General features: G+C 36.0%; 1 protein-coding gene across 1 annotated transcript in view; it reads left to right on the top strand.

The window, feature by feature from the left end:
- The window catches only part of SLC17A6 (solute carrier family 17 member 6), a 29299-nt gene extending 19525 nt beyond the window's left edge, over positions 1-9774 (top strand). The window contains exons 5-12 of the mRNA XM_038138888.1: positions 110-197; positions 298-384; positions 1295-1437; positions 3461-3610; positions 4844-4976; positions 5633-5743; positions 7184-7311; positions 7651-9774. Of these exons, the coding sequence (XP_037994816.1) occupies positions 110-197; positions 298-384; positions 1295-1437; positions 3461-3610; positions 4844-4976; positions 5633-5743; positions 7184-7311; positions 7651-7983 (1173 nt within the window). The 3' untranslated portion in view covers positions 7984-9774. The remainder of the gene's footprint in view (positions 1-109; positions 198-297; positions 385-1294; positions 1438-3460; positions 3611-4843; positions 4977-5632; positions 5744-7183; positions 7312-7650) is intronic.
- Positions 9775-16520: the final 6746 nt, after the last annotated feature.

Below are 16520 nucleotides of genomic sequence, written 5' to 3'. Positions count from 1 at the left end.
AGCATTCTCAACCTCTTGTTTATAGCAATTAAAAATAAAAACTCATGCAAAGACAATGAACTGAGTGACTGACCAGCTTTAGCTAACTTGTGGCACACCCATTCCCCAGGGGGTCACCTACCCTGCCTGCCACGGTATTTGGAGCAAGTGGGCCCCCCCATTAGAAAGAAGTAGGTTAGCAACCACTTCCTTTTGTGGTAAGTAACTCTGTATTTTTGTCTTCCTTCTATTCGTAATGCATGAGTGTTTTGAAACTGATTTTTTTCTCCCTGTTCATCCACATGTCTTGTTTTGTAGGTTCCTATGCAGGAGCTGTCATTGCAATGCCTTTAGCTGGGATTCTAGTGCAATATACTGGGTGGTCTTCTGTGTTCTATGTGTATGGTATGCATTTCTGCTCACCTCACTCCAGTATTGTATGACCTCCCTCTACCCTTCCTAAAAATGGAAAAGCTACTGTTAAGAGGACAAAAACCCCAGAGAAGTGGGACTTCTAATCTAAAAATACAGTCTAGAAAAAAGAACAATGAGAGAACAGAATTTAAAGAGAAGAGTATGTAAGAAAGCAAGATAATAAAATAAGAAAAGCTAGCTCACGTTGAAACCTCCATTACTTTTAGCACAAGCAGTGCAAACTTCTGGGCAGATCTATAGTATCTCTGCTCACATTAACATCTCTCACACTGATAAAACTGCAAATTTAGAGTACCTGCCCTGAATAAGTTGTCCTGATTTTTATCTGAAGACCTACATAACTTTATTCACACCAGTTATGTTAACCTACAATGACAGAAAAGAATGTCCCGACAGAATTCATTCTGCATTTATGTGAATTAAGTGGAAGCATTATAGAGATTTAATAAACTACTCAGGAAGTGCATTGCTATGTCGAAAAAGTTGCCAGAGTCTTCTATTCTGCAGGTAAAAAGTTTAGTGCTGTAATCAAACATCAGCATCTTCAAGCTGAATGGGCCTTCATTTACAGTTTGATGAAATAAAATGGAAGCTGTTTCCTTGTACAAATTGATGTTAAGATCAGTGGATATTCACTCACAGTGAAATAATTCTGTAAACAAAGACTACTTCACTGTGCTATAGCTCTGCATGTATTTTGCACAAGCATTATTCACAGGACCAAACTCTCTGTTGTAGAGTTATCCCTACTGAGACAACTCAGTAAAGAAGCACTGACAACAATTGTCATTTAAATTTGTTGTAATACTTCACAGATTTTTCTTCCTTGTTTGCTGCTTTATTGTGCATTTCTTTTAAAGTCTTTCTTTCTATTCCAAAGGGAGCTTTGGTATAGTCTGGTACATGTTTTGGCTTTTGGTTTCATATGAGAGTCCTGCAAAGCATCCTACAATCACAGATGAAGAAAGGAGATACATAGAAGAAAGCATTGGAGAGAGTGCCAACCTCCTAGGTGCAATGGAAGTAAGAATATTACCCACACACTGGTTTCCAATGAGATAGTGAGAAAAATAAACATCCCAGCAACCAAATAAAGACAACAACAAAAAAAATCAAACACTCCCCTTAATATTGAAAAGTGTATTTTAAACAATTTGAACAAACGTGTTCCTGGGGGATGGGAAGATCTTAAATCTGCTGGTGGATTTCTGGGTGGATACTGCTTCTGCACTAAGGGAACGCAGTTCTTCCAGCGATGACTCGTGGAATTTATGCCTCTTTGTCTACTTCAAATTATAAAGAAGAGATACAGCTACATTTGAAACTGCAACTTTATTTAGAATTTTCTTATATCTTGAGCTGAAAAAGTCAGTTTCCTTCCTATATAGTAATTTCTGGAATGATTTCCTCCTCCTAAAAGCAAACTGCAGGAAAAGCACTACTCAGTGTCTCTTGAGGTCCCCAGAACATCAGAAAACGCCCATTCTTATTAGTTTATGTTTTGTCAGCCAGAAAAACTGCAAGTTGCAATAGAGCATGCTTTGAGATCCATAAGAACATTTCCCATTATTGCAGTCATTTTGCTGGAGACATGTTATCAAGCCTTTAATAATCTCAGTTCTGTAGTGGTTTAGTTCTCAAGAATCATGTATGACCTAAAATCCATGTATAACTCTGAATTTTCCAGACACTTAACATATCAATTGTGCTAACTAATAATCATTTTATTACTGGGACTGCTGAAAAGTTTTAAAGAAACTATTGCCTTGTTTGCTCACTCACTCAGGAAAATTAAAAAAAATTGTTTAAGCATCACTTCATCTGCTTAAATTTTTACACCATCCATTCCCCAGGAGACCCTCATTATATTTCCTATTTGGTCAGAACACTGGTTCTTGATTGAAATCAGGAATTAACAATTTTTGACTTAGTAAAAACTTGGTTTACTGTTAAAAAAGGAACGGGAAATATTACAGAGCCATTTTTTGATAGCTTAAATTTTTAGGTGCTATTAAGGGCCTGTCTCAGTTGATATTCAACAGCATTCAGTAGGGCTCATGGTTTTGAAAATCTGGTGTGAAATGTGTTTCTTTGAAGGATGTCCATACAATTCCAATTTGGACTGTACAATTTCTATTTTTTAAGGTGGCTTTTTATTTAAACATTTTTTTCAAAGTGATTATCTTGTATCAATAGTTTAGTTGCTTCTAAAATATTTAAGCTGAAATTCTTCCCATTCCATCAAGTTAGATTTTCTGGCTGGCTCTTCATTAAGTAACTTAATCCTTACCTCTGACTTAAGTGTAATTTAATAGGCATAAAAGGTGTTGCACATATCTATCTATAGGCTGTTTGGTTTTGGGTTTTTTTTTTGAAGAAAAGCCAGTATTCAAATCAATAGTAGACTGAATTCAGACTGAATTCTTGCTGAAGTAATTTTCAAGCACTTATCTGGGCATGGGTCCTGTGTTTGGATCAACACAGATGGGTGGAAGCCTGGGCTTGTGGACAGGTGCTGGGACTCAGCAGGGTTGTCCATCTGTCTTTCTTTTTTTTTTTTTTTTTTTTCTTTCTGCAATTTATTTTAAAAATACAATAATACAAACAAAAAATATATTGACTAAGCGGTTTCAGCTGAGACTTGATGAAAAAAAAAAAAAAGAAAGGTAGAATACTGCAGTTAAGATTTAAAAGCTAAAATATCTGTCCACAGAAAATCTGAAAGAAGTCATGTAGTCAGTGTCAAATCTGTTTCCTTACATACAGCAACATTGTCTTTTACAGACATTTCTATTTAAAGACATTGCTGTTTTGGTCTTATGTCCATGTACATATTTATATGACCGAGATAAAAGCACTGGTACGTTGAGTGTTGGGATACAATTAAGTATTGCTGAGTTTCTCCGTTTGTGCATTTTGTAGTAACATTTATATGCTGTGCATATGTGTGCTTGCTGGACCACAGCTAAAGAAAAGGGTAAGGAAAGGGAAGATGGAGAGTCGATAATGATCAACACGGTAACTGGATCCGCTCTCTGTGTTTCAGAAATACAAAACACCATGGAGAAAATTTTTTACATCTATGCCAGTCTATGCAATAATAGTTGCAAACTTCTGTAGAAGCTGGACTTTTTACTTGCTGCTAATTAGTCAGCCTGCTTACTTTGAGGAAGTGTTTGGATTTGAAATAAGCAAGGTATGTAAAGAGAATGTGAAGCTTTTATCTTAACTAAGTAAATATCAGAGCTGTATTTGTAGTATTTATTAAGAATAGGAAAGAAAAGTATTACACATCTTTATCATGGATTTACATCTTAAATCTTACTCATCCCAGTTCCTGTTTCCTCGACCAGCATGAATAAGTGAAGTAACAACTATGACAAAGGATGGGATAGGGAAAGGTGGAAGCAGGGTGAGATTTAGTGACGATTTACTTGGGGCTACATTGCAAGTTAAGTGCTCAAAACAGATCATACTTGGTATTAGAAAGGTGTCAGCAGACCCATTACACTCTGTCCCTGATGCCCAGGGCTTGCAAAATCCCACCAAAGCTTAAAGAAAACACGGACAAATGCATTTTTGCAGGTGCCTTTTAAAAAGGCCATCTAGTTCTAGGAAGGATAGTATAATTTGTCACATTTCTATAGCACCTTTAATGTGGTGAGAACTGCTCCCCCTTTCTCATTTAGAAAGCAGAAAAGACAGTGGCAAAGTGTGAGCTATGGGGGTGATCCGAGGTTCCATGTGATTCATATGGAGTTTGAATCAGACCTGTCAGGTAAATATGAACACACACACATATAATCTATTGGAGCAGTCACCACAAAAGAACTACCTCTTATTTTGCCACGTCTGCAGAGCACTTTGAATCCCACCAATGGATATTTAGTATTTTATCTTTCACTACATACAAAGCTTTTCAGACATATCTTTTGCCCGCATACACTTTGCAGCTTGGTCAGAAATCAAAGACAAATGGCTATTGTGCACGTGATGATGATACCCAGAGAATCTGTCTGGGCATGTGAAGCTTCCTACAAAGCTGCACTAAACACTAAAGAAATGCAGCAATTCAGTTTTACACGTTTGAGCGTGAATTTTCTGAAAATTCTGATGGGGGACTACAAGTGAGGAGAAAAAAGATTTAGCTTCCATATAAACTATGAAAACAATCTATAAACAACAAGTGTCACGGCATCAGAAGTTCTTAAAAATTCTCACTGTACTTCATAAAACAAAATAAAATAAATACAACAGAATAAAAAGTTCAGATCACTAGTTTTGTTCATTTCATAACCCGAGACTTTAAGTTTTAATACAGAGTGTGACATTGAAAATAAATAATTAATTAGCTACTGAATGCTTCAGAAAATGAAGAATTGAAATTTTCTTATGGTTTATACTTTGCTAATTCTAATTTTAATTTTAGGTGGGTATCTTATCTGCTGTGCCACATTTAGTGATGACAATTATTGTTCCTATTGGGGGACAAATTGCTGACTTTTTAAGAAGCAGGCAGATTGTTTCAACGACTAATGTGAGAAAGATAATGAACTGTGGAGGTAAGTCTTTCTATTTTATTTAAAAGTTTCTTGAAGAGATTTGATGTTCATATTGTGTTCTGTATAGAATAAAGAAACAAACTGCATGGTTGTATGTTCTTAGGAGGCAATACTTTCTGCATTTTCTATGCAATGCAGATATAGTTACTAAACAAAAGAAAACACAGGTGCTCTCATTGGCCTTGTCTGTATAATTACCTGGTATTTGGAAAACCATTTAGACTATTAAAGAAATAGATGAGGTTTTGAAGGGGAATTTGCCTCCTCTTAGTTACTTACTCAGTCTTAGTTCCTCATCTAAACACCTTCAAACAACCTGAGATTACCTCCTTGACTTCTGAGTGTTAAAGCCACATTAGCTGTGGTAAGGGCTGGAAAATTCACAAACAGGTTACCCATGACAGTTGACTGGAATGACCTAACCCCATCTTACAAACGACAGAAAGTGGCAATAAATTAGCATATAAAGAGTAAAATAAATATTATTTGAGAAAGGAAGAACATGTGTTTTTTAGAGATGAAAGAAGTACCTGATTGTATCCCACTCTGAGGCAGTGTTTTATTTGTGTTCCCATGAAATATCACAGCATCCTAAGGCCTGCAGTATTTGAGAGGAAATGTAATTCAATGTCTGGTTTTATTTATTATTTCACCAGGTTTTGGTATGGAAGCAACTCTTCTTCTCGTCGTGGGGTATTCACACAGCAAAGGAGTGGCTATTTCATTCTTAGTGCTTGCTGTAGGCTTTAGTGGATTTGCCATATCTGGTAAGATTATATTACTATTAACACTAAACTACTTTATCTTAGGAGACAAAACATGTATCTTTGCTTTTATTCATGGGTAATAATTAAAAAGCCCACTCACTTTGGAATTCCCAAGGGACATTATTTATGATCGTTATAGAGGAAAGTAGATTTGGTATAACAGATTTTATATTACATTATTTCTGTTCAAATAATTCAATCTTTTCCATGTTCATTGCAGCAAATGAGACTCTCTTCTTATTAAGATGCTAATGTACATTACAGATTTTTTTTGAAATCAAACATAGAAGACAAATGGACTGGTATTACATAATGATGCCTAAATTTACACATCTTTGTTTAAATAGAAGTTTTAATTTTTTTTCCTCTGTATACTGGTTACTTTTTTGTTAATATTGTATTATTTTATTAATTTGGGGCTTGTTAGTATTATATTATTTTGGGGCCTAACTACTAGAATTTCTTTTCTGAATTAAAGTTCAGCTATTCCCCTTTCCTGCTGATTCATCAGCCCTTTGCCTTTCCCCTTCCCAAACATAAGTCACCTGGCCTCCCCTTGTTTTCCCACTGTGATTTTAGTATCCTCTCCCATGCTGGTTCCTTATGTCTCAAACAGGCTCTCTTTCATTTTGTGCCAAACACCTAAAATCTCTTCTAATCAAATCTGTCCTTAATCTCGTGCATTCTGCAAGGTATCATTCTTGTTTTGTACAATTTGGGAAGTGCATTGCACTTTCCCCAGGTTGACCATATCATACTGCCTGCCCTCTCCATTATATTATCTGTATCTAAAGGTTTGGTTTCTGTTTTCACTTGATTAAGTACAATTTTGGGAACAATTTGTTCTGTCTCTTTGGATTATTTAAATAGTCACTGCATACATTTTCAACAGAATTGTGCTGCTGAAAATGCAAAAGAATGAGTAAATATCTTTCAATATTAATTAGTAATTCAGTTATAGATACTGTTATTTTTCTCCAATTTAACACTGAAGAATAGAAAATAATTCCCTTCTGCTGGTCTATGTGACAAAAAGAAAAATGGGCAATAGGAAGAGAACATGTTACACACTGGAAGAAGAAAAGACGTGTTATTTACAGCATGAAATGGTCATGGAAAGAACTGTGAAATACAAATTCTTTCCCTGCCTAAGTATCTTCTGGGTTCTCTACTCCACACAGACACTGCTCAGAGCTTTTGGCATTTTCTTAAACTGCAGTTTTGGAGAAAATTAACCTGGTATCCCTTTAAAATATTTTATTAAAAGAAAATGAAAACCCAGAGTCTCACTAGGAATATTTAAGCATTGTAAGTCTTTTAGGGATAAAGAAATGCAATTAAGCAGCCCAAATATGTTATAGTAAAAATGTCATGTCACTTTTCTCAACTGAAGTACTGCTCTGCTCTTGGTGTGAACGCTCACTGACCTTTCTATTGCAGGATTCAATGTCAACCATTTAGACATTGCCCCAAGGTATGCTAGCATTTTAATGGGGATTTCTAATGGAGTCGGGACCTTGTCTGGAATGGTTTGCCCTATAATTGTTGGAGCAATGACAAAGAACAAGGTAAATGGAAATACTATTTTCAAATCTTCCAGTTTGGTACAACTGGTTTCAAGAGAAAGACCTCTCTATAATGCAACTTGCCAGGATATCCATACTGGAGTCTGGGACTTGCATCCAGGCATGCAAATCTGAGGCATGCTTCACTATATGCCCATTAGGTTGATGCTTTTGTGGGCTGATAAATCTTTCAAAGAAAGATGGATATAAATATTGCTGAAGTAGACACTTGAATGTTTTAGCTGTGCTATCACAACCTCAATCCCTAATTTAAATCTTGCAGCGCAGAAGAATTAGGTAAATCTATGTGCTCCTCTGATTTAGCAAATTTCTTCTTTACAGACACGTGAAGAATGGCAGTATGTCTTCCTCATTGCTGCTTTAGTGCATTATGGAGGTGTGATCTTCTATGGCATATTTGCTTCGGGAGAGAAACAGCCCTGGGCAGACCCTGAACAGACAAGCGAAGAGAAATGTGGCTTTATTCATGAAGATGAACTTGCTGAGGAGACAGGGGACATTACTCAGAATTATGTAAATTATGGTACCACCAAGTCTTACGGTGCTACAACCCAGGTCAATGGTGGCTGGCCTAATGGCTGGGAGAAAAAAGAGGAATTTGTACAAGAGGAAGTACAAGACTCATACAACTACAAGGAAAGAGATTATTCATAACAAACCTAAATATTTGGTATATTTTGTAGTGTTTGTGATTAAATTCATTGTGATTGTTTGCACACAGAAATAAAATGTGGTATAAACATGTAAACACATATCAAACAGGAAGGTCTTACTGTAAAAAAATACATCAAAGTGCAATCTGTATGAGTTGTGATGTTATCACTTTCATTAGGTTATATTTGTTCTATAAACATTAGAGTTTTAAGGGTTTATTGGTCAAAACTATAGAGGCAAGTAGATACTTTACAGTATACAAGAGCTAAAACTCATAATTACAGATTAAAGCACAACTAAGCAACCAAGTTGGCACATCTAATGCTCTTTTTAGAAAGCCAAAATTACTTGACCATTAAAAATGCACTTATATATTTGTTACACTGTATTGAGGTTGTGTTAAAGACACACATTTACTCAGTGCAATGTAGGAGTTGTGTGTTTAGTCTAGGACAAGAACTTTCTTAAAGAAGAAAGGTTGAGTCCTGGGCGTGTACGAGGATTGATCCAGTTCCCTCAATGGTAATTGTATCAAGCCTAAAGAACGAATAGGGCATATTGTATGTTTATCGTGATTACATGCTGCAGGCTACTCTGTGATAAATAAAGGAATTATTTAGGAGTTTTATACTGAATGTTTGGGCACAAATCCTTATTTCTATCCTTTACAGAATCTCATGAAATTATAGACATCGTCATGTTCTTCCCTGCATTTACCAACTAATATAAAAACAATATAAAATATTGAGTCTGACTTTTCAGGCAGCCTGGCAAATCCCTTTATCAAAAAACAAGCTTTATTATTCTATTCTTTGCATTATATTCTGAATTTGTACTGATGTCTTTAGAAAGAGAAAAAAAAAACCCAATATAACATAGAAAAGAATATAGTCTTTTACAAAATTCCAAAGAGAAGTTTACTATGAGCAAATAGCCCTATAAAAAGGATGCATTTGTTTTGCAGGATATTTTGAAACCAATAGAAGAAACAGAGAATAATTTAACCCTTATTCTTCCCTTAATAGCTTTCATATTTTTACACATTGTGCCACAGTTGTATACATAGATATGTTTATTGAAGATACTGTAATTATAGAAAATGCTGTTATTTTAGAAATCCCTGAAATAAAAGATGTATTTGTCTTTCAATCAAACCTAATAATAATGGACACTGAATATGACTAACATAAAATCTCACAATAAACCAAAGTGGTAAATAACTAGTGTTGGGTTGAAAGAAGCCAACAAGCGTCACGCTTGTCCTTTTAGCATAACTCAACAGTGACTGCAACATTAGTGTACCAAGCAATAAGTGCAATGCATTATGAAGTGCATAATCTTCTAGATGATATATTAACCTACATTTAGCTTGTTGTATATACTTGGGGTTGTTGGGATTGAACCAAACTGAACCAACTGAAGTTAGCAACACCAGACCACTTCTTAATACTCTAAAATGACAACAATGATCCATTTCTTAATTCAATCAAATGAATATTATTGTATGTAATAATCCATTCTGGATTCTTGGTCTGTTCATTGTATTGTGCTAGTGATTGGAAACCCTGCTACCGCAATATACAACTTGAGGATTGTTTTTTCTCCTTTTTTTTTAATGCAAATCATACCTTGACCTTAAGAAAAAGAAGTATTTTGCTTTGTGCCTCAAAGTGATGTAAAACGTGACCATAGCTTTTGCTGTGTTTAATGAAAAAGATGTGGACTGTGTCACTTTTGTTGCTGCAAAAAGTGTTAATAAAATGCTCTATTTATCCTTTTATATAAAAAGGACCACTAGAGTTTCTTGTAATTTTTAGATGTGTTTTAATATAGATTACTAGAATTATAGTCACTGCAGAAAAAATTCTGCTACTGACATGGAGAGAGTATCTCAGCTGGGAGCTCTGCTCCACACCCAACCTTTGACATTGTCTGTTCTTGCCTCCAACCGTGTGCACGCCTGTGGTGGGAGAGGCACCTGTCTCTCTCAAATATTGTTTGTCCTCTCAGAAGGATGGCTGGCATAGGTGTGGAAGAAAAAGAAGCAGGAGGATCAGTGTGAGAGATGCAGTGAACCTCGGAAAGATGAAAGAAAATTAAGAGGCACACATTGTTTGTGGAATTTTTCCTTCTCCTGATTATCCAACAAGGCTCCTTAACTGAAACATACTACTTTCCATCCATTTTCTAGATAAAATCCCATAGCAATCCGTAACTTTAAGAAATCCTATATTAAACAATAAGTGGTTTTCTAATAAAATTTTTACTTTTCAATAATTTTCTTTCACCAAGTAGAATAATGCAGAAACATCAAACTGAGGAAAAGGCTTCAGACCACTAACCACAGCAGTAACAAGCCCAGTGCTTTTCACCTGAAAGACTGAAAATCAGGATAAGTAGGGGCTTCAAAATCACTGTTGTATTTATTGTGGTAAATGCACAGCTCAGAAAATACAAACTAAGTAAAAATCAATTCTTCTTAATTTTCAGAATCTTACAGGTTGTCTATCTTGGAATTATTTAAATAATTTCCTTTCATTAAATATAGGTGGGTTTTTTCCTTAGCTTGAGACCCTTGAATTATGTAGAACACAGGAGAGACTTTAATCCGGGCTTTAGACACTGCACTGTTCAGCCAGCTACAACTCAATAAGGACCTAACAATTGCCTATGAATGCTACATTACTCAAGGAATCTCCACATTCTTTTTTTAGCTCTCTGCTTCTCCTTTGTCTTCTTCACTTCCTCTTTCAATGGCAGAGCAGAAGAATCCATTCTTTTGGGAAGAAGAAGGAGCATGATAGGTCTTAAGGTTTTTACTTCTTCACAGACTTCTATTCATGTGAAAATACAGGAAGCAATTATCAGGAACATGACAGAGAAGGAAGAAGGGGGAAATAAAGAAAATAATTGGGTTCTTCAAGGACAAGCATCAACAGCTCTCTCTGCTTTAGGAAAAAGGAGAGTTGAGGGGACAGGACCCTTCATCTAAACTACATTTCTTCTCGGTAAATAGGTTTATGTTTTTCTCTTGCTACTTCATTTTTTATAAAGTAGCATTGATGAACTATATCTCTTCAGCCTCCTCTGAGCTGTGCTCTTTCTGCTCAGAGGTTTGTTTTCTGCAGAGGTTCAAAGACTTGCTCTGCAGGCCTGTTGCACATGCATGGTGTGGTGCTCCCTTTTTGGAAGTCTCAGAAGCTCGAATCGCTTCTGTTTGTCAATCAGACCATGTTCATAGTCACTTCATGGTTTTGTCTTGTCACCAATTTCTGTTCTGTTCCCCATCTGGTACTCCCCAGTCACTTCCTATGTCGAGGGAAAATAAAAAGGAATTGTCCCTCACATTTTTATTTATTGCTTGGTTATCTTTCCAACGAGGTAAGTAAAAAAAAGGGGCGTAATCCAGGCTCCATTTAAATTGTTAGGAAACTTGGCATTTAGATGAGCCAGAATAACACCTCAGATGTTCATCTTCATGTCCTCAAATGATTCCATATAGACAGTATCAGTCAAATTGACAAGTCTTAAAATATTTGACTCTCCCTCAGTGGGATCCTTTCTGTTAACACATACTCTTTGTTGCAGAGATAAAGCTATCATAAAGTGTTCTTTACTTTCAAAAGTGATCGTGAAATTCAATTGATCAAATTTTAAAAAAACTTGTCTAAGGGGAAAAAGAAAGCCTCAAGGTAAAGGTTGAATAAAATTTATAAAAGAATATCTGCAAATACAAATTAAATTCTCTTTCAGCATGAAGCTAGGAATAGGAATGAGGGTGAAAGTCAGAATAAATGTCACAGCTCAAAGCTGTACCATAAGAAAGATAACATCACAGTCTCAGTTGCTGCCTCTGAAAGATGAAATGCTTTGTTCCTTTCATGATAAGCTGTGAAGCAGTTTAAAGGCTAGTATACGTCTAGATTAACTACTTAACAGCAGCTGCTTTTGTACTTATTTGAAATTTGTCTGTGTCTTTTGCATTAATAATTTTCATTGAGCTGGGAGATTTAAGAGTAAATAATCGAAGGACCTAGAGCTACAATCAGATATTTTAATTAGTTATCTATGGATATCCTCTCTATCCAGTTAGTGTCTTATGTTGCTATTCTAGCTTTGCTTGATGTCTCTTAACTCAGCTGCAACCCCAAGCACAGCTAAGAATGAAATGAATTTTCTGTTTACTTATGAGCCACTACAGAAGCCTGTGTGCTTGGTTATCCTGAGGTCAAGTGCTTAGAAAATACCTGCCATGTTTGGGAATTAATGTTCAAAATGATTGCTGGCAAATGTCTCCTTGGTAAAATTTTCACATTAGAAACACATAGTCCTTGCAATTCTTGTTTCAGGTGAAACAGTTTCTTTCAAACACCACAGGTGAGAGGTTAGAAAACAATACAAAATCACATTTTTAGCAATGGTTTAACCTGTGACAGGCTCTTATCTATAAGTAAGTAGATAAAGAATAAGTATGAAACAGAGTTAAAGTCAGACATGAAACACATGGATAAGTTAGAAATTACAGGAAATAAAGCATTGTAGGAAACTTGAGGAAAAGCTTACAGAAGAGCTGACAAAATTCCTCACTTTTTCACAGAGACTCATAGAACAGTTTGAAATGGAAGGGACAGTGAGGAGAAAAAACTTGAGTACAAATAAATCCTAAATATCTGGTCATTCTCTCCTGAGACTAAGGTGGGGTCAGAAGTTGGCTCAGAAGCTGATTGCCACATTCTGTGGCACCCAGCCTCATGTCTAACATGCTTCTCTGCCAGGGCCACAGGGGCACTTACAGGCCTTGACTGCCCTGAGCATTTTGCACTTGCATCCTCTTCAAAAACGATGCTTGGAAGCAGAAAATGAATTATGAGAAAGCTTATAAAAGATAAAGTATTGCATTGTTAAGATTGGAAGATTGCCATTTAATTAGAGTTCGCATTGTATAATCCATTGAATGTGCCAATACTGGCTAGATGCCACCAATGGGCCTGCACTAAAAGAGTTTGTGAGGAGAACATGATAATTTTCTTCAAGGTAAACATCAGAAAAACCAACAAAACTCTTTTTATTTTTAATCTAGAAAATTCCAATGTTTTTATCCTTTTTGTAAACTTTGCTTTGTGGAATTAAAATTGAATCAAATACAGGTAAGGTCAGCTTTCTTCTCAGTTGTGTTTTTCTGTGGAATTATGTCTGATCATAGAGTCAATAAAGCACAGTTTACCCTGCATAGAGGAAACACCCAATTAACCGTGATGCTTGTGATGTGTAATATATATATAATGTGTGTGTATATACATGGACATGATGTATGGATGTAGGAAAGATGCTGCATGGCACATACAAGTCTCACCCAGAAAACCACAAGGCAGCACTGCGAGGTGAACACTGACCGTCTGCCTCTGCTCCAGGAATCCTGAAGGTGATGGCTTTTAATGGCTTTTTCTTGACTGCAAGTGTGATGGGACTACAAAGAAGTGGATTGGCTGAGCTTTGTGAGACAGTATTGTCCACTGCATGAACATGAAAACACTGTTGACATATGCTTTTTAATATAATAATAATAATAATAATAATAATAATAATAATAATAATAAAATCTCAGACAAAACCCCAAAATTTTTGGGCTCATTTTAAATAACCTGAAAATGAAATACATTCAAAAATTATATACATCAAACGCCCTTTCCAAATATGTGTTTGAGAAAACTTACATTTGATTTTTTTTTCCATATGTCTCAATCATACTTGCCCAATTAAAGACACTTCTCTCTCATTTTTCTATAGTGAAGACATTCAGTTTTGAAAAAGACAGAAATGAAAATCTAAGAAATCAGAATTTAATTTTTAGGCAAATTATTTTAAAGGACATTTTTGTGCGTGTATGTATTTCATATGAGTAAAAAGAAAAGGTCGTTTTCTATAAAGCACTTTCTAGTTAATTCATTTTCTTGCCTTAGAATATTTTTTTAGCCTAGAAACTTGCTCATACAATGCCAGCCTTATGCAACAGTAATTTACTGTTTATATTACTAAATATAAATACTCCACGTTTTATTTAGAATAGAATCCTTTGGGCCATCAGTGGCTTATTTGTTCTTGTGTATTAATTTAATTTGAGAGGACACAAAAACTACTTAACAGAAAGCATACAAGCTCAAATAATTTTAGTTGGGTTGAAATAGCAGCACTATTTAGTATTCAACCACTGGCCCTCATTTAAGATCAATTCCCTGACTGATATTTCAATGCACAGACTATGACACTTTGGAGAATCGAGTGCTATTCCTCTATCGAAATATCCATTCTCCTCCCTATGGAGGCAATGTGTTGTGAAGGCACTGATGCCACTACAGTGAAGATAAACCAAGTTCCTCAGAATTGTCCCTGTGACCCCGGTGACTGAGCACTGCTGGAAACTGGCACTCTGCAGGCGCTGAAATTCTGCTCTGGAGCTGTCACCACCAGGCAGGAGAGTCTCCACAGCGTTTCTGCTCACTAGAATTAACTCTGTGTTCCCTTTTAACAGAACAGAAGAAACAGAAAGAAGGCCCTTACTATATATTTTCCTCAAATTCAAAGCTCCTGGTATTCCTTAATTGTCTGTTAGAATGGAAGCTTTATTTTCACAGGACTTCACAGTGAAGTGGGTTAGCTTGAGATTACTCCTGGGCTATGGCTGTGGCTGCAGTGAATCAAGAGCCTCAGCTATCAGTCTCTCATATTCCAAGAAATGTTCAAATCCTTCTGTCACTGAATTGATCTTTTGTAATCTCCCGTCTCTACTACTTCCTTAGCCTGAGTTGGTAAGAGTGAAACAAAGAAAAAAGAAATTTGTATGACACAGAGCAAAGGAGGGGAAGGTATGGCTCTTGCTCACCAAGGGATGTATCCACCTCCACTTGCCATGGTGCCCAAATGACAGATGTTCCAGATGTTTTGGTTCCAGCATCAGTTGGGTAATATGCCTTAATGCTCACCTAAATTTCTGTCAGTAGTAAAAAAGGTAAGCCATGCAAGAAAGACAGTCCCATAAACAATTTAAACAGCCCAGAGAAAAAGCAGAAGAAAAGCCTCCTGGTTTGACTAACAAGTGATCTGAAGACCCTGCTTGGAAATGCTTACTTTAATATTTTGTTATTGATTAATTTAATCTTGAAAATATATTGCTTTTGACTGTGTTATAAAAACAAAACAGTGAATCGTATACAAGTTTTTTAACAGGAGGATGTTGGTAGCATGGCTTAACCATTCCCTGTGGAATTGCTTCTTTCATTTCAAGCAGCTGTGGCTTTCCTTCCTTTACAATGAAATCACACACCATGTGATTCTTCCTGGAATAATCTCACAAAAATCTCGCAAAGTGAAGAAAAAAGAAGGTGTGAGAAAGAACAAGACAGAAAAGAATACTCCAGATCATTATGGGGGGAGATTTAAAGGTCAATATCAAAACAGGCTGCAAAACCAAACATCAGAGAAGACAATACAATCAATTAGCAAAATTCTATTACTGATTTTGAAAGTCAACTATCTTAATAACAGGGTATAAACCTGTCACGTATTCAACCACTTTTGGGCAACTTCATTCACTTCCAAAATAAAAGGTCCGTGTAATTTTATTAGGAATTTAAATTTCTTTGAAAACCTTTTTTTGGTGAGCATACATTACAGTTTGTATGAACAAAAAGTGTTTACAGAGCAGCTTGAAGGCTGGTGTGACATTGTGTGGCTTTGCCTCTGTTGCCTGAACAGACAGCATGGGAGCACCCAGTGACATCTGAAATGAAATTATGTGGATCTCCCGAGGAAAAACACTGGAGTCCCTCCCTTCACTTGGTGTGTGTGGCCATTAATTTGTGATTAATAACAAAGTACAGGAAGAAATAGAGATGAATTATTGATCTGCTTTTGGGCACTAATAACAACAAGTTTACAGTTAATCTCTAAAGCACTTTTTATCTTGTTGCAGTAAGAAAAACAAGTTTAATTAATCCTCTGTTTTTCTTGTGATTAATAGAATGTATGACAAAAAAACCAGCACCATATTCCTAATAAGGCATTTATGAATGGACACTTTGGTTTGCAGATGTCATTCTCCTCAGTCTTTATCTGTGGAAAGAACAGTTGATTGAGATTGTCAGTAACAACTTTGAAAGTCAGCACAGTTTGAGGTAAATTTTGAAATATGCTAATATTGTATTTGCAGTAGATAAAATGCTTTACTAAGAAAGTACAGGCACATTTTACCATTAAGATTTGATCTCATGTTTTGAACTAACCTGTAACTGGCCACATTACCAAGTAAGCAATCCTAGACTTTACATCATCTTTCAGGAGGATCCTCTTTTACTAATCCTACTTTCACAGTCTCTGGAGGTGTTTACGAAAAGACTGGATGTGGCACTTAGTTCCAGGGTCCAGCTGACGTGGTGGTATTTGGTAATAGGCTGAATTTGATGATCTCAGAAGTCTTTTCTGACCTAATTGATCCTAAAAGCAACATATTTTAGGTAATCTTCCACTCTGGTACGGCATGA

This window comes from Motacilla alba, chromosome 5 (assembly GCF_015832195.1).
Source record: "Motacilla alba alba isolate MOTALB_02 chromosome 5, Motacilla_alba_V1.0_pri, whole genome shotgun sequence".
In the NCBI taxonomy this organism is placed as follows: domain Eukaryota; kingdom Metazoa; phylum Chordata; class Aves; order Passeriformes; family Motacillidae; genus Motacilla; species Motacilla alba.
This window is presented reverse-complemented; position numbering and strand designations above follow the sequence as displayed.